The 26,491-nt window shown below is 41.2% G+C and overlaps 1 protein-coding gene across 1 annotated transcript in view; it reads right to left on the bottom strand.

The window, feature by feature from the left end:
- LAMA3 (laminin, alpha 3) overlaps positions 1 to 26,491 on the bottom strand; it is a 368,228-nt gene that overhangs the window by 256,410 nt on the left and 85,327 nt on the right. Inside the window, exons 6-8 of the mRNA XM_006835121.1 lie at positions 21,759 to 21,850; positions 13,891 to 14,006; positions 7,532 to 7,650 (exon numbers count right to left, since the gene is read on the bottom strand). Coding sequence (XP_006835184.1) covers positions 7,532 to 7,650; positions 13,891 to 14,006; positions 21,759 to 21,850 — 327 coding nt within the window. The remainder of the gene's footprint in view (positions 1 to 7,531; positions 7,651 to 13,890; positions 14,007 to 21,758; positions 21,851 to 26,491) is intronic.

The raw sequence follows: 26,491 nt of genomic DNA, 5'->3' as shown, positions 1-26,491 counted from the left end.
CCTCTGCTCTTACATGCAAATGCACTTACGACTGTGGTCTCCCTGATGAATTGACCATTTTATCATTAGGAAATATCTCTGTTAATGCCCCTTTCCTTGAATTGTATTTTAGTGAATATCAATTGCCATCACTCTGTTCTGTAGTGGAGTCCTGGTGTGGTTAGCACTGGACTGCTAACCACAAGGTCAGCGGTTCAAACGTATCTGCTGCTCCTTAGAAACCCTATACAGGGTGACTATGAGTCAGAACCGACCCAAGGACACTAAACATAACATAACATTTGGTTGTGGTGCTGTAGCATCAGTTTAAATGCACCAGCTGCTCTTTGAAAAACCTCTTCAGCAGGGGTGGGGAACATCTGGCCCATGGGCTGTATGTTGTTGTTGTCAGGTGCCGTCGAGTCGGAACCGACTCATAGCGACCCCATGCACAGCAGAACGAAACAATGTCCAATCCTGGGCCAACCTCACTACCACCGCCACACTTGACACCATCAATGATGTCACCTGGCTGATCCATCTCGTTGGGGGTCTTCCTCTTTTTCTCTGACCCTCCATCTTACCCAGCATGACATCCTTCTCCAGCAACTGTTCTCTCCGGACAATGTGTCCAAAGTATGAGAGAGGAAGCCTAGCCATCTTGGCCTCCAAGGAACACTCTGGCTGCACTTCTTCCAAAACAGATCTATTGGGTCTTTTGGCAGTCCATGGCACTTTCAGTATTCTCCTCCAACACCACAACTCAAAGGCATCAATTCTTCTACGATCTTCCTTATTCACTGTCCAGCTTTCACATCCATATGAGGTTACTGAAAATACCATGGCTTGGGTCAGGCGCACCTTAGTCCTCAAGCTGACATCTCTGCTCTTCAATACTTTAAAAAGTTCCTGTGCAGCAGATTTGCCCAGTGCAATACGTCGTCTGATCTCTTGACTGCTGCTTCCGCGAGTGTTGATAGTTGATACAAGAAGAATGAAGTCCTTGACAACTTCAATCTTTTCTCCATTGATAAGAATGTTGTTTATTGGTCCAGTGGTGAGTATTTTTGTATTCTTGACATTGAGATGCAATCCATATCAAAGGCTGTGCTCTTTGATCTTCATCAGTAAATGTTTCAAGTCCTCTTCACTTTCAGCAAGCAAGGTTGTATCATCTGCATATCTCAGGTTGTTAATAAGTCTTCCTCCAATCCTGATGCCACGTTTTCCTTCATAGAACCCAGCTTCCCGTATTATTTGTTCAGCATACAGGTTGAATAAGTATGGTGAAAGAACACAACCCTGTCGCACACCTTTCCCAATTTTAAAACATTCAGTGTTCCCATGCTCTGTTCGAACAACTGCCTCTTGGTCCAGGTACAGATTTCTCAGAAGTACAATTGAGTGTCCTGGAATACTCATACTTCTCAATGTTGTGCATAGCTTGTCATGATCCACACAATTGAAAGCCTTCACATAGTCAATAAAGCACAGGTAAACATCCTTCTGATATTCTCTGCTTTCAGCCAAGATCCATAGGATCTATGGGCTGGGCTTGTGGGTCTTTAAGTTGGTTGACCCCGCCTCTGTGGGCTGTATAAGCCTGTGAAATTATTTGGTCTGGCCTTGCCAAGACAACCGCAGGAAGGACTTGAAATTTACTAAATCTAGGAGATTTTTTCAGAGCAAAATAAATTTATATTAAGTAATGTTATAAATATTCAAATGGCCCTTGGCAGAGAAAAGGTTCCCACCCTGGTCTACAGGGTCTCTATGAGCAGATGGCATGGTGCAGTGGTTAAATGCCCAGTTGCTAACTGAAAGGTTGGTGGTTCAAGTCCAACAGCCACTCTGCAGTAGAAACATGTGGCAGTTGGCTTCCATAAAGATCGTCTTTGTTACGTGCCGTGGAGTCGGTTCCAACTCATAGCGACCCTGTACAGGGTTTCCAAGGCTGTAAATCTTTACGGGAGCAGAAAGCCTCATCTTACTCCCATGGAACAGCTGGTAGTTTCGAACTACTGACCTTGCGTAAGAAATCCTGGGGCAGTTCTACTTTTCTCTATGGGGCCACTATGAGTTGGGATCCACTGAACTGCAAAAGGTTCCATCCTTCTATTAAGAGGGTAAGTGCAAGAGTATAGCTAGAGCAAAGAATCCTTTATTAAACAAATATATCAATCACAATGTGAAGATATTGTTTCTCAACATATCCTCAGTCTAGGTTTATACACTTCTGAAGACAGTGTTTCCATCATTCCAATGTTTCCCCAAAGAATACCACAACAAAACGGCAATGTCGGCATCCTTAAAGGGATTCAAACTGGATTCCTTTTCAATGTTATTTGAGTTTGGGAAACAAAAAAAAAGTCTGAAGTGGTAAGATCAGGGCTGTAAGGTGACAGGGTAAGGTTTCCCAGCAAAATCCAAAGAGGACAGTCCTGGCTACTCTCAGAGAATGAGCAGGTGCATGATCATGATGGGAAAACAATCCCTCAGTGTAACTTGCCTGGTCATTTTTCTCACCAAAGTAGTTTTATGTTTTTCTTACGACTTCTTCTTAATAAGTCGCTGTGATCATCCTGTGTCCTTCAAGGAAATCCACCAGGATTACCCCTTTGGAATGCCCCAAAACAGATGGCATAACCTTCTGAGCTGACCTCTCTGCCTTGAATTTAACTGGCCCTGCAGTTAACAGGGCCAGTTAACTCCCCTCAGAAGATACTGTTTTGATTGGACCTTTGTTGTTGCTAAGTCACCCTAGCAAGATTAAGACAAGTGTATTACTGACAGAACTGGTCTTCAGCCACCCATAGATTGCAGACATGTTTACAAACATTTTGTTTGGAATAAACCTGTGCATATATGAACTAGAACCATAGAACCAATATTTTTCACTTACCCTCACACTTACTGTTTACATTATATGTATTTTTTCCATTTATTTACTTTCAATCTATCTATGTCTCAAATGGAGTCCTGGTGTGGCGCTGTGGATTAATGTGCCAGACTGAAAAGCAGTTTGAACTGCAAGGTCAGTGGTTCAAGCTCACCAGCTGCTCCTCGGAAACCCTATACAGGGTTGCTATGGGTTGGAATCGACTCAATGGCACTTAACAACAACAACAACGTCTTAAATAGGGAGCACTGTGGCTCTGTAGGATAAGAACAGGACTGCAAACCACTAGGTTAGCGATTCAGGTCTACCAGTTGTTCTCCAGGGGAAAGATGAGGCTTTCTGCTCCCACAAAGAAACCCTATACAGAGTCATTCTGAATCAGAATTGATTCCAGGACACTAAACAAAAACATCATGTCTTAAACTGAACTTTCATCTTTTGTAAGTATAATATAATTGGATCTTGCATTTTTATCCATTCTGACATATTCTGCCTTTGAATTAGTGTGTTTAATCCATTAACATTTAAAGTACTCATTCCTATGGTTGGATTTAGGCCCACTCGTTCAGGCTTGTTTTCTGTTTCTTCCCATCCTTGGGGTGTGTATGTATGTGTATTTTGTTCTTATGTTCCTCCCTTCTCTTGTTTATATTTTAGAGCTCCACTGTGTGGTGCTGTATGATAAGCACTGGACCACATGGCTGGTTTGAGCTGAAAGGTTGGCAGTTCAAACCCACAAGCCACTCCTCGGAAACACTATACATGGTCGCTATGAGTCGGAACCAACTGGATGGCACTTGACAACAACAAAAACTAGTCTTTCAGCTACACATTTTGTATTATTTTGTTAGATGTTTTAGGGATTACAATGTAAAACTTTTTACAGTCTATTCAGAGTTAATACTGTTCCTCTTCATAAAAATTATAGAAACTTTGTTGTTGTTGTTAAGTGCTGTGGAGTCAGTTCCAACTCATAGCAACCCTGTGTAGGGTTTCCAAGGAGCGACTGGTGAGTCTGAACCATCAACCTTGTGGTGTAAACCGACCTGGCGGTCCAGTGCCCTACAGTGCCCCAGGAACACTATAATCCTGTAATTCCCTCCCTGTTCTTTATGCTATTGTTGCATACGTATTGTAACTACATAAATTCACAAGACAATATCATAAATTTTGTTTTTATATAGTTTTTAAGACAGTATTTTGGGAGATCCGGGGCAAGATGGCAGAGTAGGCAGATGCACTGAAGAGACCCTCTGCAACAAAGACATGGGAAAACAAATGATAAGGATATAGAAAGTGGCCCTGGAACCCTGAGTTTCAGAAGATAGAACAGACGTGGTCTGAATGCTGACTGGGAGAGGAAATTCAAGAGGAGTAGTGAGAGAGAAGAAATATAAGCAGGCTGGCAGCTGGTGTGGACATGTTATAATAAACACTTTAAAAACCAAAGACTAGGAAAAAATCTTGAGAGCAGCTTGGGAAAAACTGAAAGTTACCTACAAAGGTGAACTAATAAGACTAAGCTCTGATTTAGCAACAAAGATCATGCAGGCAAGAAGACAATGGAATGACATATATAAAAATCTTAACAAATTTGCAAAAATAAGACAAACCTTACAAAAAAACAATAAAGGGAATTCTTTTGACAGAGAACCAACAACATCAGACAACCTGAGACTAACATACATGAAAATATCATCCAGAACTCAACCCAGATATATTGTTGTTGTTGTTAAGTGCCATCGAGTCAGTTCCAACTCATATCAACCCTGTTACGGGGTTTCCCAGGAGTGGCTGGTGAGTTCGAACCACTGACCTTGCAGTTCAAACTAAACTTGCAGTCCAGTGCTTATCTTATAGCAGCACACCAGGGACCAGATATAGAAGTATTCAAAGAAAAAACCTGTAAGATAGAAAATAGGAAACCAATATACTGGTTGGTGGTAACAACAACAACAAAAATAAATACATATAGTAAAAAGACTGAATAATATAGTTACAGAACTTCCAAATGAAGGAGAAATAAAGTTGATTTCAAGAAAAAGAAAATAAATAAAAACCTAACTGTAATCCTAGAACTAGACCAAGACTTACTCCTTAGGTCTAGCCCAGGCTCTAGCCCTAACATTAACCAGAGTACTAACCATAGCCCTAACACCAGCGGAAGTCCTTGACGTTGCCTGTTGTTGCTATTGTTAGGTGCCACCCAGTCAGTTTCAACTCAAAGCAGCCCATACACAACAGAACAAAACACTGTCTGGTCCTGCGCCACCCTCACAATTGTTATGTTTGAGCCCACTGCTGCTGACTCTGTGTAAATCCATCTCACTGAAGTCTTTCTTTTTTCACTGACCCTCCACTTTACCAAGCACAATGCCCTTCTCGAAGGCATTGTCTCTCCTGATAATATGTCCAAAGTATAAGAGACCAAGTCTGACCATCATGGCTTCTAAGGAGCTCTCTGGCTGTACTGTAGATTTGTTTGTTCTTCATTCTGTCCATGGTACTTTCAATATTCTTCTCTAGTACCAAAACTCAAATGCATCAATTCTTCTACAGTCTTATTATTGATTGTCCAACTTTCACATGTATATGACGCTACTGAATATACCATGGCTTAGGTCAAATGCACTTCAGGCCTCAAACTGCTATTTTTTTGTTCTTCAACACTTTAAAGGGTATTATGAGAAGATTTGCCTATTGCAGTATGTCATCTGGTTTCTTGGCTGCTGCTTGCATGAGTGTTGATTAAGGATTCAAGTAAAATGAAGTTTTTGACAACTTAACAGTTTTCTCCATTTATCATGATGTTATTTATTAGTCAAGTGGTGAGGATTTTTGTTTTCTTCACATTGAGGTGCAACCCTCTTCGAAAGCTATGGCCTTTGATCTTCATCAGTAAATATTTTAAGTCCTCTTCGCTTTCAACAAGCAAGGTTGTATCATCTGTATATTGTAGGCTGCTATCAATCCTAATGCCATGTTCTTCATATAATCCAACTTCTTGGATTATTTGCTCAGCATACATATTGAATAAGTATGGTGAACAAATACAGCCCTGGCACACACCTTTCCTGATTTTAAACCATTCAGCAGCCCCTTGTTCTGTTCAAATGACTGCCTTTTGGTTTATGTACAGGTTTCTCATGAGCACAATTAGGTGTTCTTGAATACCCATTCTTTACAGTGTTATCCATAGTATGTCATGATCCACACAGCCTAACGACTTTGTATAGTCAATGAAACACAAGTAAGCATCTTTCTTGTATTTATCTGTTTTCAGTCAAGATTCATCTAACATTAGCTATGATAGTCCTTGTTCCATGTTCTCTTCTAAATCCAGCTTGAATATCTGGTAGTTCCCTGTCAATGTACTGTTGCAACCGCTTTTGAATTATCTTCAGAAAAAATTTACTTGCATGTATTATTATTGATATTGTTTGATGAGCTCCACATTCTGTTGAGTCATTTCTCTTTAGAATGGGCACAAATACAAATCTCTTGCAACAGTTTGGCCAAATTTCTTGACACAGACAAGTAACTGTCTCTAGCACTGCATCAATTTGTGGAAACATTTTAATTTGGATTCTGTCAATTCCTGGAGCCTTGCTTTTCACCAATGCCTTCAGTGTAGCTTGGATTTCTTTAACATCAGTACTACTGGTTCCTGATCATATGGTATCTCTTAAATGGTTGAACACCCACCATATAGGAAGGGTGCCTCTTTAAAGGTAGCATTAAAAACATCACTCTAAAAGCACACAGGATAAGTGACAATATAGACCAATTCATGAACTTAATTTTACTTAATGTTTAATGACTATCTCAGTGCAGATATTCTTGTACCCTCCTCTACCATACACCCCTTGGCTAAGTCCCAGTAAGTTTGACAGAAAGGAGGAAATATCAGTGTTTCATAACTGGTATCTAAGCAGACATCACCGATTGATCGTGATGCAATTTCTCACTAGGTCTACATTCAAAATCCTTCTAAAAACAAAATTTGCTGTCAGCATTGGAACTGATATGTCTTTGCCTTCCCTTTCTGTGAGTTTGTCTCCCACAAGATTAGCAGATCAGGGATAACAGTCAGAAATACTCCTCTCCAGCTAGGCAAAGACCTAACAGAATAACCAATTAAAAGGAGATTGGGTAAACGTACCTCAGTCCTTTTTTCCTAATCTAAAACCAGACCCACAGCCGATTCACAGTGACTCTGTAGGAAGAGTAGAACTGCCCTATGGGGTTTCTGAGGCTGTAAATCTTCACAGAGACAGACAGTCACATCTTCACCGTTGGAATGGCTAATGGGTTAGAACCACCAACTTTTTGGTTAGAAGCCAAGCACTTAAACACAGTACCACCAGTGAGTAGCTCCCTTGTAGTTGTTGGTAAGTGCCATTGAGTCGGTTTCAACTCATTGTAACTCTGCATAGGGTTTCCGAGGAGAAACTGGCGGGTTTGAACTGAGCCACCACCAGTGGCTTTGTTACAGTCCCTAAATTACATCCAGTTAGGAAAGGATTCTGTGGACAAAAGTCAAAAAAAACCTTCAATTGCATGTCATTTTCTTTACATCTCTTGGGGAGTTTAACTTACTGTATGATCATTCCCAATGAAAATGCGTCCACTTTCGTTTAAATAGTGACTCACCTGACAGTTAACGCAGACTCCTCCACCTGCATAGATGCCTTGCATGTTCAAGCTTGCCTGCTGCCTCTCAACATCTGCATCATAGTAACAGTCGATGGCATGACCATGGCAGTTGCATGCTAGGGGAGTGGGGGAGCACATTAAGTCAACATTCCATCATTACTACAAGTAACTTCTCCCAGATAATATTACTGCTCATTGAGCTACAGTAAAGTCTATTCTGAAACACCAGGGATTCTCTTGGTGGAAATTTTCTTTAAGCATTACACTAAGATCCACCTACAATAATATGTCATTGATAGCTCCTTTCACCTGATATTAAGTGGAATGTTTCTCTTTTTAAATAAACGGTGGTGGTTATGAGCAGTTCCAACTCATAGTGACCCTGTATATGTTAACAAGGCTGTAAATCTTTACAGGAACAGAAGGTCTCATCTTTCTCCTGGGGAGCAATTGGTAGATTCGAATTACTGACCTTGTGATTAGCAGCTCAGCTCGTAATCCACTACACTACCAGGACTCCTTAATTTTAAATAAATAATTACAACAAATTAAGACCAAACAATGTACCAATTAAATTTAACGCACAAAGAAAATGTTACTTCTGCTGGTATTAAACCCATCAGCTGCTCCTGGGGAAAATCTCTGCAGGAGAAAGAAGACACAGACTGTTTCCATAAAGCCTCACAGGCTCGGAAACCCTATGAAGCAGCTCTATCCTGTCCTATAAGGTTGCTATGAGTTGGAATCAACTCGGTGACAGTGAATTTGGGTTTTATGTTTTGTTTTGAGATTATTACTACTAGCAAAAGTAATGGCACGCTCGGTATTCTGTGAAAAGCGTTTTACATGTATTATCTCATTTAATCTGCACAGAAACTCTCTAAGGTAGGTACCCTTACCCTCATAGCCCACCTAGGGGAGCTTAGGCATCGAGAAATTACAGAATGTGCCTACAGCTACACAGTTTTTAAGTAAGAGGCAGAATTCTCACCTGCCTTTGTTTAGCTCAAGACCCTATACTCTCAGCCAATACCCTAAGTTTTTCATCTTGTTATTGCCAAGTGCCATCGAGTCCAATCTGACTCATAGTGACCCTGTACAGGGTTTCCAAGGAACAGCTAGTAAATATGAACTGCCAAACTTGTGGTTCACAGTCCAGTGTTGATCCTACAATAAATAGAAAGAACCTTAATGTTTCATTATAGGGAGATCACTAAGCATGGATGAACTACTACACTTTTGCGTGATTGCTAGATCTCTGAAGGCAGGGACTGCACATGTTTTGCTCGAAATAGAACAGAGTCTTTGGGATATAAAGCAAATTCACTGCCATTGAGTCAATTCCAAGTTGTAGCAACCCCATATAGGGTTTCTGAAGCTGCAAATCTTTGGTGGTGGTGGTGGTTATGTGCCATGGCATTGGTTCTGACTCATAGTGACCCTATTATAGGGTTTCCGAAACTGAAAATCTTTACAGGAGCAGAAAGCCTCGTCTTTCTCCTGCAGAACCTCTGGTAGTTTCGACCTGTTGACCATGAAATTAGCCGCCCAACTCATAACCACTACGCAACCAGAGCTCTTTTGCAAATCTTTATGGGAGCAGAAAGCCTCATCTTTCTTCCATGGAGTAGCTGGTAGGTTTGAACTGCCAACCTTGTGGTTAGCAGTCCAGTGTTTATCTAATGAGACCTAGTGGGTTGTTAACAAGCATTTATTGGATGAACTTAAATACACTAGATGACAGCACTGTGTGCCATCAAAAATAATGTCAAATAAGAAGCAACTACTGGTCACTCCTTGCCTGGAGCATAGGAGAACAAAGAAAAATCAAAACTCAGCAAAATAATTATTCCAAAGTACTAACGGTCCACACTGACCACAGCCACAAAGCCAGAGAACTAATGGTGCTCAACTGCCTCTACCAACCACTCTGCCCCAGGACCACCATGGAAGATTCCAGTTAGAATGGGCTAAAAAAATGTTGAACTAATTTAAAAGCAAAGAAAGAGAGACCAGACTTACTAGTTGGAAAGAGACTAGAGAAACCCCCCAAGACTGCTGTCCTGAAGAAACCGTCTCACTTGAAACTGAAGACACTCTCGGAAGCCTCCTTCCAGGCAAATAATAAAATAATTAACAATACTATAAGATGAACAACAATACCCATGAAAAATGTGCTCCTCAGAATTATTAACCATCCCAAAAGAGCACCACTGCTCCAAACCAAAGATGAGAAGACAGAGAGAACAAGGAAACCCAACGAGTGGAAACAGGGAACCCAGGGAAGAAATAGAGAATGCTGTCAGTGTGAACTGGAAAGTCAGTAGTTCAAGCTCACCAGCCGCTCCTTAGAAACCCTATTATACAGGGTCGCTATGAATCGGAACTGACTTGATGGCACTTAACAACAACAATACATTAGGGGGACTGCAACCAAAGTCATTTGTGTACGAACTGTTGATTGAGAAACCTAATTTGCTATGTAAACTTTCACCTGGTGGTACTGGTGGCTGCTATATGCCATGGAGTTGGTTTCAACCTTATAGTGAGGGTACCCTGTATTGGGTTTCTGAAGCTGTAAATCTTTTTTTCTGTTCTATGGGGTATATTTTTTACATTTTTATTGTAAATTGAGTGACAGTTATATTGGTTATACACTCATCGTTTCATTGCAATGATGATTACAATCTCCTCCTTGCATCATCATTTAACAATATTTGCTGATATTGCTTTTTTTTTGATGTACACAAAAACACTCAGGAATATATAATCATTTAAACAACCAAATGGCACATTCTGCAAACCTGCCTCCTGTCCACACACAAGCACACAGTCTTTCTCTTTCCATGAGTCTAGAGTCCTCGTCTGCTCTATTTGTCCATGTCCTCATCTCTGCCTCCATCTCTGGTGTCACTGTGGAGTTGTAAATCTTTACAGAAGCAGAAAGCCTCATCTTTCTCCTGCGTAACAGCTGGTAGATTCAAACTGATGACCTTGAAGTTAGCAGCCCAACTTGTAATCGACTACACTACCAATGATCTTAAGCTTTCGCCTAAAGTGCAATAGTTATTTTTAAATAAGGTCAGAGATTTTAATAGAATGAAAAAAAAATCTGGGAAGTCAAGTGTAAAAGATCAGGATTTTAATTGCATAAATAGTATAATACTGATAAAGTAAGCATAAAAAAAACACTAAGATCTAACAAAATATTGATAGTGGCTTTTTTTGGGAAGCAAAAGAATTAATTTTATTTTCTTTCTCTTTTTATAATTTTCAAATTATCTATAAGTAATGAAAAGGAGCTTCGGATTCCTTATCTTGTAATTTCATTTTTCCACAAACTTTTTGAGGCCTCCTTGTATACAACACATCTTCAATTAGAAAATATAATTTGCCAAGATGAAAACAACTAACATGAGTAAAATTTGTATTCTAAGTAGGATACATAATCATAGTAGTCCAACTAGAAAAGTTTTTCTAAGTCTTTCTAGTAATTGGCAGTTTTTAATCAAGCTGTCAGATGAATTTTTTGGGAGTCCTGGTATGGCACTGTAGGATAAGCACTGGACCACAAGGTTGGTTTCAATCATAAGTTCCACGGTTCAAGTTCACCAGCCACTCCTCGGAAACTCTATACAGGCTCGCTATGAGTCTGAACCTACTCAACAGCACTTAATAACAACAACAACAAATACCAAATTAGAATTTAAATAAACCACCATACTTTTACAGACTGGACACCTTATTTTCACCTTCTTTTGGTACCAACACAAAAAATTCAAGTCAGTTACATTTACTATCTTTACTTTTTAGAATTGCATAACAAATGAATTTAGAAAGCACTTAATAAATGGATCCAAATAAGTCTGATTTCCATAAACTATTTTTGTAATTTCTAATCATTGTGACAAGTTTTAAAAGATTAAAAACTCATGAGAATAATTTTTTTTCATGTTTTTCATATGCATTAGATTGAAGCATGTCATTCACTAATGGGATGCATTAGTCTGGAAAACTAATTAAATTGCAAATGTGGGTGGAGATCATAAGATCAACACATATTCAACCAAAATATCCAGTGCTAGCAGCGGAAAGCAGTGGGAGAAATACCCCTAATTCTCTCTTTCCATTTTTCCTCAGGAAGTGAGGAGGGGGGAAGTCACTAAGAACCTGCTTGCTATGACTATAAAGTTCATCCAAATAACGCATCTGGACTTTGACACCCATCCATCTCAGGCAGCTACTGACACATTCCAACAACGTTAGTGTCTCCCAAGACATTCTTGGAACTCCTCATTGGAAATATTCTTTGGATAAGTTTAGCAGTCTTAGATTGTCAACGTTACCTCTTAAAACAGGCTGCCGTTGGTTGTTCAGACTCGTGAAGACCCCATACGTGGCAGAGTAAAACTACATTCTATAGGGTTTTCAAAGGGCAGTTTTGGGGGAAGCAGATTGTTAGATCTTGCTTCCCAGGTATCTCTGGTGTACTCACACCTCTAACATTTCGGGCAGCAGCCAAGCACACTAGCTGACTCCTATCTCTTTATAGTTACAAAAAAATATTTGACCAACGAGTACAAAGTACATATTTTTGCCCAACTATTCAACAAATCCAAATGTCTTTTTCCAAAAAAGAAAAGAAAAGAAAAAAAAATCCATCTTCAAATGCTAGGAATATTCAGAAAAATTTAGAAAGTGTATGTAGCCAATATCAAAAAGTTACCTCTATCCCCCCCAACAAAATGTTTTAGGCAATTGTAGTAAATATGGGGCCTCCCAGGAAGATGAGTTTAAAAAATAAACATTCAATTGGATGTCTTAGTTGGGGTTTGTTTGTTAAAAATAACACTTGTGTTGCTTTTTTTTCACTTTATTTTCCATTCATAAATAATGTAGCCACTTCCTTCTCTTAAGGAACCCTGGTCATGTAGTGGGTTACCAGCTGGGCTACTGACTGCAAGGTCAGTGGTTTGAATCCACCAGCAGTTCCACGTGAGAAAGAGGAGTCTTTCTGCTCCCGTAAGATTTACAACCTCAGAAACCCTATACGGGGTCTCTATGAATCGGAGCCCCTCTTTGGTGTATAACCACCACCACTTCTCTTGTTCCTTCCATCCCCCACATGCCTCAACCCTCCTACACTTCTCCCCTCACCCAGTGTTCCCAACTCTCTGCTTAGACATCAGTTTACCACCTTCTCTGAACCTCAGTGCTCAAATTACCTAGGATTCCTATCTAGTATTACAGCCTAAAAAATGGAAAGGGTTTAAAAGTTTCAGCAGTGGCATCAGATTTAAGATTTCTAACAGCAGCCAGCTCAATCCTCACACATACTGTTGTTAGCTGGCATGAAGTCGGCTCCAGCTGTCAGTAACTCCTTGCACAAGGAAGAGATACTAAGTGCAAGTCCCGTGCCATGCCTATGACCCATTGAGAATCAGACCATAAAGTTTTCCTGGACTGATTTCTATCCCAGTCCATCCTAGTTTGGAAGTTTTGCTAAAACAAGTACAACATCATAGCAGCATGCAAGCCTCTGCTGACAGATGGGTGGTAGTGGCTTCGAATAAGTTGCATTGGTCTGCACTGGAACCTGGGTCCCACACATGGAAAGCAAGAATTGGAGCACAGAACCATCACCAGCTCCAATCCTAGCATATGTTGGTGTTGTCAAGTGTCTTCAAGTTGGTTCCAACTAATAGGAACTGTATATACGGGTTTCCAAGGAGCAGCTCTGGTAGCGTAATGGTTACGAGTCGAGCTGCCAACCTCAAGGTCAGCAGTTCGAAACTACCAGCGGTTCTGTGGGAGAAGGATGAGGCTTTATGCTCTCATAAAGATTTACAGCCTCCGAAACCCTGTGCAGGGTCACTATGAGTCAGAACCGACTCCACAGTACTTAACAACAACAACAAGGAGTAGCTGGTGGGTTTGAACTACTGATCTTGTTGTCAGCAGTCCAGTTCTTATCCTACAGTGCCACACCAGGACTCTAAGTCTTGAATATTGTTGTTGTTGTTAAGTGCCATCAAGTCAGTTCCTACCCATAGCCACCCCATGGGTTGTGATTGGTGAGCTGGAACCACCAACCTTGTGGCTCAAACTGACTTGCAGTCCAGCGCATTAACCCACAGCTCCACACCCTTGCATATAGTACATGTTTACAAAATATAAGTAATTATTATTGTTGTAAATTTTGTTCTCATGTTTATATTTGGATTTGCCTCTAGTAAGTGGTTTGTTTTTGCAACAGACAGACCTGACTCCTTAGGATGGACAGGGTCCCAGACTCTTTGCAAACCTGGGAAACTAAGCATCAGGCCTCACCTCCAATCCCCTGCCCTGACACTCACCTTCACACTCATTCCTCTGCTCCGAAGTAGCCGGCCACCACCGCCTCTGATTGTAGCCAGCGCAGCAGCTATCACAGGTCTCTCCACAGGTGTGGTGCCGACATTCACACCGAAACCTGGCCATGCGGGTGAAGCACATCTTGGTTACTAGAAAAGTCTGGATTAAAGTTCTCGTGTGAGAACTGGCCCATGAATCGAATCATCATGGTCATTCTGGCAAGTGCCACTGACTGAGCAGCTATGAGAACGAAGTGTTCTACCTCTATTATGTCAAGTTCCCCAGATCAAGCTTATAAGTCCCATTTTGCAGGTGACAAAATTAAGTTTCAGAGATACTGAAACACTTAACACGGTCACAGAGTGATAAATGGAGAGCCAAACTGCAAACCTAAGTCTACCTGAACCCAAAACTCCTCTACCACACAATATTACACGTAATGAGTACACAAGTAAGCCAGTGCCGAGCTCGCTAAGAAGTGTTAAGAATCCATTTACCTTGAAAACATCATGCTGAATGAAGTTAGTCAACCACCAAAGGACAAGTATGAGAGGAAGTCAAAAAGTAGTGCTATAAAATCATATAAATCTAATTTTAAAAAATATTAAATTGTTCCTAGACATATCCTCCATCTAGGTCTATACATTTCTAAAGGTGGTGCTTCCATCTCTGTGTCTTTGGAGAAAAATCTATCAAGATGACCCCTTGGGAATCCCAAGAATGCAGTCACCATAGCCTTCTGAGCTGACCTCGCTGTCTTGAATTAACTAGCCCAAGCAGATCCCCTCAGAAGCCACTATTCCAATCTGACCTTTTTGTTAAAGGCAACCTAATAAGACTAAGACCAGTGTCTCACTGAGAAAACTTGTCTACTGCCGCAGGGACATGTTTAAAGATGTTTTCTTGGAATAAACCCATGCACGAATGACAAGAATCCTAGTAGCAATACTTTTGACTTATTGAGCTTGGAAGTCCAGCACATTACCCCACAGTGCCACACCAGGATTTGTAAAATTAACACTGGCATAGCACTATGAAGGATATTAAAGCACTATGTTGCTAGCCAAAAAGGTTCAACCCTACCAGTTGTTCCACAGAAGAAAGTTGTATAACAGTCTGCTTCATAAAAGTTGATAGTTCTGGAAATCCAATAGGGTCATTCTACCCTATCTCACAAGTTCAATGTGATTCAAAATTGACTCAACAGCAATGGATTTGTTTTGGGTTTTACAAAACTAAGAACTAGAAGCTTTATTTGAGTTTCACTAACTTTTCCACTAATTCTTTTTTTTTTTTTCTGTTCCAGGGTCCAATCAAGGATATCACATTTACATTTAGAGGTTACTTGGTTTGAGGATACTTTGTAATGGCAGATGTATGTAAAATCAAGGATTCTGATCATTACAGGCTACTAGAAAATAATATACTTAAGTGTTTCTTAAACAAAATCTCTATTATCAGCATGTCAAAATGGATACAATGGGGGGGAGACATTTAAAGTAATATAAATCAAACCCACTGACATCAAGTTGATTCTAACTCAGCACTCCTGCACAAGGTTTCTAAGGCTGCAAATCTTGACAGGAGCAGAAAGCCTCATCTTTCTCCCTCAGAGCAGCTGGTAAGTTTGAACTGTCGACCTTGTGATTAGCGGTCCATTGCCCTTCAGCACCGATAGGACTCCTTCTTTAAATAACATAAACTGTTAAAAATACACAAGTCGATTTTAAGTTTCCTACAGAATCTCGTGCTTAATCTATTGCATACCCCACAAAGCCCATTCCAGAGGCTGTGTCAGCTCCAACAAACAGCTCTATCTCTGGGCCAAAAGCAAAGATTACTCAGTGAGGCAAAGGAGTAAAATTCAAAAATCTAAATTCCAAGGATTATGAATCTGCCCTAAAATCTTCCCAAGTTAAAGTGAAATTCTGTAGCCAAAACACTGGGCCAGAAGACCAGGCTTTGATCTCTTACTCAGCTCTACTTGAAAGAGGATTCAAATGACTTTTCTAAGAAAACTCATCTCTAAGGAGATGGATGGCAAATGTTTGGTTACCCACATCCAAAAGGGAGATATCATCCTTCTGCGGCTCAGCTGCCTATGAGAGTCGTGACATCGATGTAACTGGCAGTGCTCAGCAGCTGAAATCCAAACGCACACTTGTCAGAGAAGCAAATTCAGCTCACTGCCGTGAAATCTTTGGCACAAGCAGAATTCAAAGATTATTTAGAGAGGCCCACTGAAAGAACATGCAGTCCAATTACTCTCAAGTTGTTGCTCTCAAGTTGATTCCAACTCGTGGCAACCTCGTGTGTGCACAGTAGAACTGCCCTATGGGATTTCAGATTGCCAGTTAATTCTTCTGAGGCACCTCTTGTTGTTGTTGTTAGGTGCCGTCAAGTCGATTCCAAATCATTAACGACCTGATGCACAACAGAACGAAACACGTCCCAGTACTGACTCACCCTCACAATCATTGTCAAGTTAGAGGCCATTGCTGCTTCCACAGTGCCAATCCATCTCATTGGGGAGTCTTCCTCTTTTTCACTTACCCTCCACTTTACCTAGAATGGCTGGTTTCTTCTCCTAGTTGTCCATGGTACTCTTAATATTCTTCTCCAACACCTGGGGGCTGAGGGGGTCAAACCACAAACCTTTGGGCTAGTAATTGAGAGACTGCCATTTCTCCACCTGATTGTCATTGCTGGTAAGTGCGATCTAGTTGCTTCTGACTCATAGCAATCCTGTCTCTATAAGATTTCCGAGGTTTAAACTTTTTGCAGAAGCAGAAGGCTTCATTTTTTTCCAGAGGAGTAGCTATGGGCTCAAACTACTGATCTTATGGTTTGAAATCCAGTCATATCCTAGAGCCAACGTGTACTCCTTTCTTTCACAAACCCACTGCAAAGGAGTGGATTCCAACTCTTAGCGACCCTATAGGATACAGCAGAACTGCCTCATAGGGTTTCCAAAGCCTGTTCTTCACAGGAGCAGACAGCCTCATCTTTGTCCTGCAGAGTGATTGGTGGGTTTGAACCACCAACCTTGGAGTTAGCACCACCAGCGTTCCTGAATTACTCTAACGCTGCTGCTGTTGTTAGGTGCTATTGAGTCATGCACAACAAAATGAAACACTGCCCAGTCTTGTGCCATCCTCATAACTGTTGTTACATTTCAGACCATTGCTGCTGCCACTGTGGAAATCCATCTTATTAAAGTTTTCCTGTTTTTCATTGACTCTGCCAGTTTACCAAGCATGGTGTCCTTATCCAAGGACTGGTCCCTCCTGATAATACGTCCGGAGAAAAAAAGATGAAGTCTCATCATCCTGGCTTCAAAGGAGCATTCTGACTGTACTTCTTCCAACACAGATTTGTTTGTTCTTCTGGAAGTCCATGGTACTCTTGATATTCTTCTCCAACACCAAAACTCAAATGCATCAATTCTTTTATGGTCTTCCTTATTAATTGTCCAACTTTCACATGCATATTAGGCAGTTGAAAATAGCATGGGCTTAGGTCAGGTGCACCTTAGTCGTCAAACTGATATCTTTGCTCTTGAATACTTTAAGAGGTCTTGTACAGCACATCTGCCAAAAGCAATACGTCACTTGATTTCTTGACTGCTGTTTCCACGAGTGTTGATTGTGGATCCAAGCAAAACACAGTCTTTTACAACTCCAACTTTTTCTCCATTTATTATTACATTTTTTTTTACTGGTCTAGTTGTGATAATTTTTGATTTCTTTACATTGAGGAGCAATCCATACTGAAGACTGTAGTCCTTGATCATCAGTAAGTATTTTTTTTTTAAGTTTTTATTGTGAATTGAGTGATAGTTTACATGGGAGAACATCAGCTTTATACTCATCCTATTGTATTTGTTTCACTGCAATGATCACAATCCCCTCCATGCATCATCATTCAATAGCATTTGCTACCATTTCATTCTGGTTTTGTCTTGTTTTTTGTTTTGTTTTGTTTTGTTTTAAGATGTACACCATAGCACTTAGGAATAATTCAAACAACCAAAGGGCATACCCTACAAGCCTGCCCCCCGGCAGCTTGCACAGACCTTCTCCCTCCTTAAGTCTAAAGTGCCCAGCTACTCCATCTCTTCACATCATCATCAATGCCTCCATCTCTGGTGTTGCTACTTCTCTGAATAGGGTCCCACACTCCACTCTTCTCCCTTGATGTCCCAGGGTCCTCCGCTGCTGGACTGCAAGATCAACCACTCCCCTCCTTTTGTTACAAAATGTCTACCTTTACATTTGCAACACTCACAGTCAGTCCTGATAGCAATTATTCACTATTGAACCATGAGAGCCTTATCCCCATCTCCTTTCACCAGCCCCATCTAGACAGGTTGGAAACCACTCAGTGGAGATTCTACCTTCCCCTGCACCCTCTGAAACTAAACTCCCTCTTGAAAATTTATAAGCCAGTCACTTTGAGCCTTTATAGCCCCCGATTTTAGGTAGCCAATGTCTAAGTTGCCTACCCCTTTCAACCCTGTGTACAGAGTGGGTGGAAATGATCTTTGCTATGAAGATTCATTCCCTCTTTTAAGCTACTACATCCATAAATATAGGTCAAGTTCATCAAATTGTAGCGGATTACATAAGCCAGTCACTTTGAGCCTTTATAGCCCCCGATTTTAGGTAGCTAATGTCTAAGTTGCCTACCCCTTTCAACCCTGTGTACAAAGTGGGTGGAAATGATCTTTGCTATGAAGATTCATTCCCTCTTTTAAGCAACTACATCCATAAATATAGGTCAAGTTCATCAAATTGTAGCGGATTACACTTTTTTCCTCTTCTTTCTTCCCCTAGTTGAGTTCTGATCATCCAGCCATTGAAGCCAGAAAGTAGCCCACACACACACAGCCAACTAATTTTTGACAAAGGGCCTAAGTATATTGCATGAGGAGGAGATAGTCTCTTCAACAGATGGTGCTGGCAGAACTGGAAAGCGATATGCAAAAGACTGAAACAAGACCTTTATCTCATGCCTTATACAAAAAACAACTCAGAATGGATTAAAGACCTAAATGTGAATCCCAGAAATGTGAAGGCCATCAATGAAAAAAATAGAGACAAATTTGAGGGCTCTAATACAAGGGACACACAGACTACCAAACATTTGTGAAAACTGTACACACAAAAGAAGGTAAATAGATGATTGGGACATACTAAAAATTAAAAACTTATATGCATCAAAAGACTTTGCCAAAAGAGTAAAAAAGGAGCCCGTAGAGAGAAAAAATATTTTGCAACGATGCATCAGACAAGGGACTAATTTCTAAAATATATAGGAAACTCTAACACCTTTACAAGAAAAAGACAACCTAATTTTAAAATGGGCCCAGGATATATACAGACACTTCACCAAGGTCTTCACTGAAGAGACTCGTGCAGCCAACAAACATATGAAGAAATGTTCACAATCACTAGCCACTAGAGAGATGCAAATCAAAACAACAATGAGGTATCATATCACACCAGCAACAACAGCAAAGTTCAAAAAAGTAGAGGACAATAAATGTTGGTGAGGATGTGGAGAGACTGGGACCCTCCTACATTGCTGGTGGGATTGCAAAATGGTCTAGCCACTCTGGAAAATGGTATGGCATTTCCTCAGAAAATTGAAAATAGAAATACCTTATGATCCAGCAATCCCTCTACTTGGTATTCATCCACAAGAAATATCAGCCATAACACAACTAGATACATGCACACCAATGTTCATAGCAGCACTGTTTATAATAGCAAAAAGATGAAGACAATCTAAGTGTCCATCAAAGGAAGAATGGATAAACAAACGTTGGTACATACACACCATGGAATATTATGCTACCTTGAAGAATAATAAGGAAGCTGTAAGCCACCACATTAGATGGATGAACCTTGAGGATTCTACATCCTGAAACATTTCTTCAAAGAACTGTAACAGGAGATGAACTATGACTTTCCAGTATGATCCTGAAGACAAAGCACAACCAAAGCAATGGCAGCCAGGAGGTGGAAGTAGTTCAGTCAGAGCAAAAGTGGACAGGTCAAGAGCAAAGTCATGCCAACAGTTTTAGAGGATGCTCATGGCATTTTGCTGCTGACTTTCTGGAAGGCCAAGGAACAATAACATCTGCTTATTAGAAGAGTGTTTTAAGAAAATCAATCAAAGCGTTAGCAGAAAAATGCTCAAGAAAGCTTCCTCAAAGGGTCCTTCTGCATTTCAACAACACTCCTACAAACCAGAGCAATTTGGTAAGAGTTTTGATGGGAGGTCATTAGGCATTCACCTTTCAGTGGAGTCCTGATTTGACTCCTTCTGACTTCTTTTAGCTTCCTAATCTTAAACAAATCTTTAAAAGGCACCCATTTTTCTTCAGCTAATAGTATAAAAAGACTGCACTGATATGGTTACATTCCCAGACCCTCAGCTCTTTAGGGATGGACTAAATGACTGCCATCATCACTTACGAAAGGATCTTAACATTGATGGAGCTAATGTGGAGAAATAAAGATTGTTGTTTTTTTTTTTTAATTTTATCTTTTAATTATATTTTTCATGAACTTTTTGCTACTAGTGTTTCAATTCATACATGCATAGGTTTATTCCAAACAAAATATGTTTAAACATGTTTCTGCAATAGGTGGATGACTGTAGACAATTTTTCTCAGTAAACACTTGTTTTAGTCTCGCTGTTGTTGTCATGTGCTGTCAAGTTGGTTCTGACTCATAGCGACCTTGTATAGGTTTCTGAAGAACGGCTGGTAGGTTTGAACCACTAACCTTGCAGTTAGCTTATCCTACAGAACCATACTAGTTCCTTAAAAACAAAATAAAAAGTGGTCCAATCAAAACAGTGGCTTCTGAGAGGATCTGCTAGGCCAGCTAGTCAAGGCAGAGAGGCCAGCTCAGACGGTTATGGTGACTGTTTTGGGGGGATTACCAAAGATAACCTTGATAGATTTTCTAGAAGGACACAGGACAATCACGGGTGCTGGTTAGGCAAAAAATTTAAGAACACTGAAAACTGCATTGGTGGGAAATAAAAGGCCAGGAAAGTTGGGCAGAGGAAATGTTTTCCATCACTGCAGTGCAAGGGTAGCAAAGACTGTCCTGCAAGAATTCCATTGGAAAACCTTACCCTATCCACCCTACAGCCGTGATCTTGCCCCTACAGACTTCTTTTGTTTCCTTAATGCAAAGAACATTTCAGGGGAACCCAATTTGAGTCCCCGGAAGATGCCAAAACTGCCATTTTGACATGGCGCTGCAGGTTAATGCACTGGACTGCAATCTCACTTTGAACCTCAAGGTCGATGATTATTCAAGCTCACCAGGTGCTCCTCAGAAACCCTATATAGGGTCACTATGCGTCAGAACCAACTTGACGGCACTCAACAACAGAAAAATTAAAGAACGCAGAATTCTTCACGGGGGGGTTGGAAAAATGGAAATACCACCTTCAGAAATATATAGACAGGCCTATATGGAGGATAAGGAGTTCTGGTAGCATAGTGGTTACAAATCGGGCTGCGAACCGCAAGGTCAGCAGTTTGAAACTATCAGCTGTTCTGTGGGAGAAAGATAAGGCTTTCTGCTCCCGTAAAAGATTTACAGCCTCAGAAACCCTGTACAGGGTCGCTATGAGTCAGAATCGACTCCACGGCACATAACAACAACAACAACAACAACATGGAGGATATATAGAGAAACAATGGCTTTGCATTTTGATACTTTTGTCCCTATAATTTTGTAGCAATACTTTTGACCTACCCTCATATTTAATAGTGCAGGCACATCCACTGAAACAATTAGATGTGATCACGGCAAGGCTAGAAACATTTGCACATGTACTTACAGTTTCTCAGGATTGTTTGCATTACACACGTCAGCGTGGCCATTGCAAACACACCGCCCACCAATGCTGATGTCCTTTATGCTGTAGTAATACTATACAAACAAAAACAGAGCGAGTCAGTGTCACTGAAGAGCAACATAAACCTTCCCTCACTAAGTATCTGCAGCCCACGGCTGTGTCTGCCCTGTCTCGCTTTTCCTTGTATTCGTGAGCCACTTCAACACAAAAGGCAGCCACAGTCAGATGTAATTTGTCTTTAAAAAAACAGATGCATTCCCTAATCAAATTTAACCACCTACTGCCAAATTTCTCCAGTTTTCAAAAATCAAGTGCTTTAAATGAATTGAAGGAAATAGATTTGGGAAAGAATCATATCCTATGGCCTTTTGAAAAGGGATTAACTTGTAATTTGTTGTTTTCTGTTTTTGCTTTGTTTTAATCTTTAATTTATAAATGGACAACAGTCATGCACTATATTATATTCAGTCAGGAATGTCTGGTCAGTCCCGTATATATCCACAGTGCCATCAAGTTGTTGGAGTCCTGGTGTGGCCCTGCGGTTTACCGTGCTAGACTGCAAGGTGGGTTTGAACTGCAAGGTCAGTAGTTCCAGCTCACCAGCAGTTCCTTGGAAACCCTATACAGGGTCACTATGAGTCGGAACTGACTCATCAGCACTTAACAACAACAACATAAGGTTGTTAGGATAAGCATGGAACTTCAAACCATAAGGTCAGCCGTTCAAGCTCACCAGCCACTTCATGGGAGAAGAACGGGGCTTTCTGGTCCCAGAAAAACTATACAAAGCCTCAGAAATTCTATACTAGGTCATGATGAGGAGAAACCAACTCAACAGCACTGAACAACAACAACGTAAGGTTGTGACAGAGATCAGAAATCCCAGAGAATGGGCCATTGTAAACATAACAGCTCCCTGAACACACCAATGCTGCTCACGTCTCTTCTATACAAAGTGATAAAGCTGCCAGGTATGAGAGGGTACAGTACGTATATACAACACATAATGCATAGGTCTTGACTGTTGTTGTTGTTAAGTGCCATCGGGTCATTTCTGACCCATAGTGACCCTGTATAGGGTTTTCAAAGGAGCCACTGGTGAACTTGAACCACCGACCTTGCAGTTCCAGCAACTTTGCAGTCTGATGCATTAGCCCACAGCACCACACCAAGACGCCCTATAGGTCTTGTGGTCATATTAAATGCATAGTTACTGGCTTATGTATGAACTGTACTGTACTTTCCAGCTAGAATGTTTACTGTCTCACAGTGTATGTTTCAACTTCAGTTTTCAACTTGCAGGCATCAGTTTCTGTTTCATTTTCTTTAGAAAATATTACAACTTGCCTCATGACTTCCAAATGTAGAAAAGCCAGTGCCAGTGATGGTTTCGATTTGGAAGTGAAACAAAAGGTTATTAAACAGCACAAAAGTGGAAAATCAGTGAATGCTATTGCTTGCAATTTAGGAATTCTGCACTCCACAATCATGATGATCTTCAAAAACAAAGAAAAATTATCCATGCTGATGAAGTCACTGAAAGATACAAGGCTAATGAAAATGAGGGCAGTATCAGCTATGTTGTTGTTTGTGCCCTGGAGACCGTACCAACTCATAGTGACCTTATGCACAACAGAGGGAAACACGGCCCAGTCCTGGGTTAACCTCACAATCAGTGCTATGCTTGAACCCATTGTGCAAATCCATCTTCCCTCTTTTTCAATGACCCTCCAGTTTCTCCAGGAACTTGTCCCTCCTGTTATATATATGTCCAAAGTATGAGAGACTAAGTCTGGCCATCCGGGCTTCTAAGAAACATTATGGATGTAATTCTTACACCACAGATACATTTGTTCACTTGGCAAGCCACAGCACTTTCAATATTTGCCTCCAATACCATAACTCAAATGCATCTATTATTCTACAGTAGTCTTGATTCATTGTCCAACTTTTACATGCATATGAGTTATTGACAATACCATGGTTTGGGTCAGGTGCGCCTTAGTTCTCAAACTGACATCTTTGCTCTTAAAGACTTTAAAAATAGGTTTTGTACAGCAGATTTTTCCTGGTGGCATAGTTGGTTACCCGATGGGCTTCTAACTGCAAGATCAGCAGTTCAAATCCACCAACCACTCTGAGGGAGAAAGAAGAGGTTTTCTGCTCCCAAAAAGATTTAAAACCCCACACAGGGTCGCTATGCGTCAGAATCCACTCGATGGCAATGGATGTGGGCAAATAAGGAGCTCTGGTGACACAATGGGTTAGGGATTGGCCTGCGAACCAAAATGGTAGCAGTTTCAACTCATCAGCTGCTCCGCAGGAGAAAGATAAGGCGATGTGCTTCGGTAAAGATGACAGCCTCTTTAGCCCTGGGAAGTAGTTCTCTGCTCTATAGAGCCCTCGGACTCAGAAGTGACTTGACAGAAGTAGGGTTGTTTGTTTTGTTTTGTTTTTTGGTTTATGTGCTTGGGTGGTACAAACAGTTAAGTGCTTGGCTGATAACCAAAAATGGGGGGTTCAAGATCTACCCAGAGGCAACCTGGAAGTAAGACCTGGCAATCTAGTTTCAAAAGGTCAATACCATGAAAACCCTGTGCACATATGGGGTTCTACTCTGCACATGCGGGGTCACTGTGAGTTGAAATCTTTGGGGTTTTTATACTCACAATACTGTTCTAGGAGCTGGGGAAGGAAGACGATATTTACAAAAATTAATCAGATACAGCACTAAGCCTAGCAGGGCCACTAGCAGTTATGGTGGGTCTGTGAATAAGACCAAAGGCAGAGGTGCAAGCTCCACCGAGGTCAGACAGCAAGCTGTAAATGACTGGCTCCTTATCTGGGCCACAAATAGGTAGGATAGGCACTGGACTGCTCACCACAAGGTTGGGAGTTCAAACCCACCAGCTGCTCCTGAGAAACCTTACACTGGATGACTGTGAGTTGGAACCAACTCGACAGCACTTAACAACAACGTCTCATTCACAAGACACATCTGCAGTATGTTGGCGCCTGTCCTTTAATGAAGATTGGTGGCGCCGTATGCCAGCGCTCCTACTTCTCAGACTTGGCAGAAGGCAGCATGGGAGTCAGGCAGGAATGTGGGAATTTTCCTGTAAAACTCTCAAAACTGAAGCTAAACTTTTTCTCTCACTCTCTCCTTTCCTTTCTCACCTCTCCAATATTACCTACACAAAAAGCCAAACTCTACCAGGTGTCCTGGGAATTCGCTGCCCTAGGACCACTCTCCAACCTGCTCTTTTTCCTGAACTTAATGGATGACTGTCATGCTTTGGGGGTTGGCCAGTAGGAGGCGCATATCCTTTGGGTCACGCTGCCAGTGAGAAGAATACCTGTTAGTGAGGAAGTCTTTGAATTGGAAAACACAAAAGGCCCTGTGTCTTTTTGTTGTTGTTGGGTGCATTCGTCTTCAACAACTCTATTCAGGGGTTGTTTGGGTTCTGTTCTGGTTTTCTAATTGAAAACTGTTACAATGTCAAAGCTTCGTGGCAGCATCTTAATACTCTGGAGACATCACCACCCCCACCCCCACCCCCACCCCTTGTCAATTCTGGATAAAGTCACTGTTAACGGGGATTCCCAGGGCAAGTTACCCCCTCAGAGGCTTTAATGAGATCAACACAGAGGTGTCTTTCTCTGCAGGTATTAAGAGCTGATATAACAAGACAGAAATGGACTAGCTCAGCCTTTCACATGATTTATGTGATGGGATTGTTGTCCCTGTAGTTAACTGCCCTGACTCACGGCAACCTTATGTACAATGCAATGAAACACTGTCCAGTCCTTCACAATTCCCTTCACTGTCCCTATGATGGGTTGTAGATGGGACCATTGTGATCCACACAGTTTTCACTGACTGATGTTCAGAAGTAGACCCCTAGGCCTTTCTTCCTGGTCTACCTTAGTCTGAAAGCGCCACTAAAATCTGTTTTAGCACCATAGCAACACGCAAGCCTCACTGACAGTGTGGTAGGATAGCTGGTCTTACTTACACTCCTCCACTTAAAGGCGTACCGTTGATCTGGGGCGTCAAGATTACATGTGTACCACTCTAAAACAATCGTATAATGGAGAAGCCTATGTTCACCTCAGTGAAAACACACGTATGATGGCCACAAATCTTACAAACCCCAAAAAGACAATAAAGACACAAGTAGGGCCTGAAGCACTTCTGTGGCACCTGGAGACATGGAATCCACAACGCAGCAGCTCTCACTTGTCAACATCCATCCTTGATCCAACAAGGCCCTCTACCTCTGCAGCAGCTCAGAGAGGGCTAAGTGGGCAAGAAATGCATCAGATGAACCATTTACACCCAAGGTGCTTGGACTTTTCCTGTAAAACTCTCAAAACTGAAGCTAAACTTTTTCTCTCGCTCTCTCCTTTCCTTTCTCACTTCTCTAATATTACCTATACAAAAAGCCAAACTCTACCAGGTGTCCTGGGAATTCGCTGCCCTAGAACCACTCTCCAGCCTGCTCTTTTTCCTGAACCTAATGGATTGAAACAACAGAATGTCATGCCCTTCAGGTTGGCCAGTAGGAGGCACTGGCAGGATATGAGATGGTGGGAGAAGAGTGAGCGAGGGTATTTATCCGTGGGGTCCCTCTTGAGAGATGGTGCTGCTGTTCTAACATCTGAGAGTGAGCAGTGCTCAAGGTGAACATCTTCTTGCGGTCATCAGTATCTGT

Source organism: Chrysochloris asiatica, unplaced genomic scaffold (assembly GCF_000296735.1).
Source record: "Chrysochloris asiatica unplaced genomic scaffold, ChrAsi1.0 scaffold00015, whole genome shotgun sequence".
Classification (NCBI taxonomy): domain Eukaryota; kingdom Metazoa; phylum Chordata; class Mammalia; order Afrosoricida; family Chrysochloridae; genus Chrysochloris; species Chrysochloris asiatica.
Note: the sequence above shows the minus strand (reverse complement) of the source record. Positions and strands in the feature narration are given on the sequence as shown.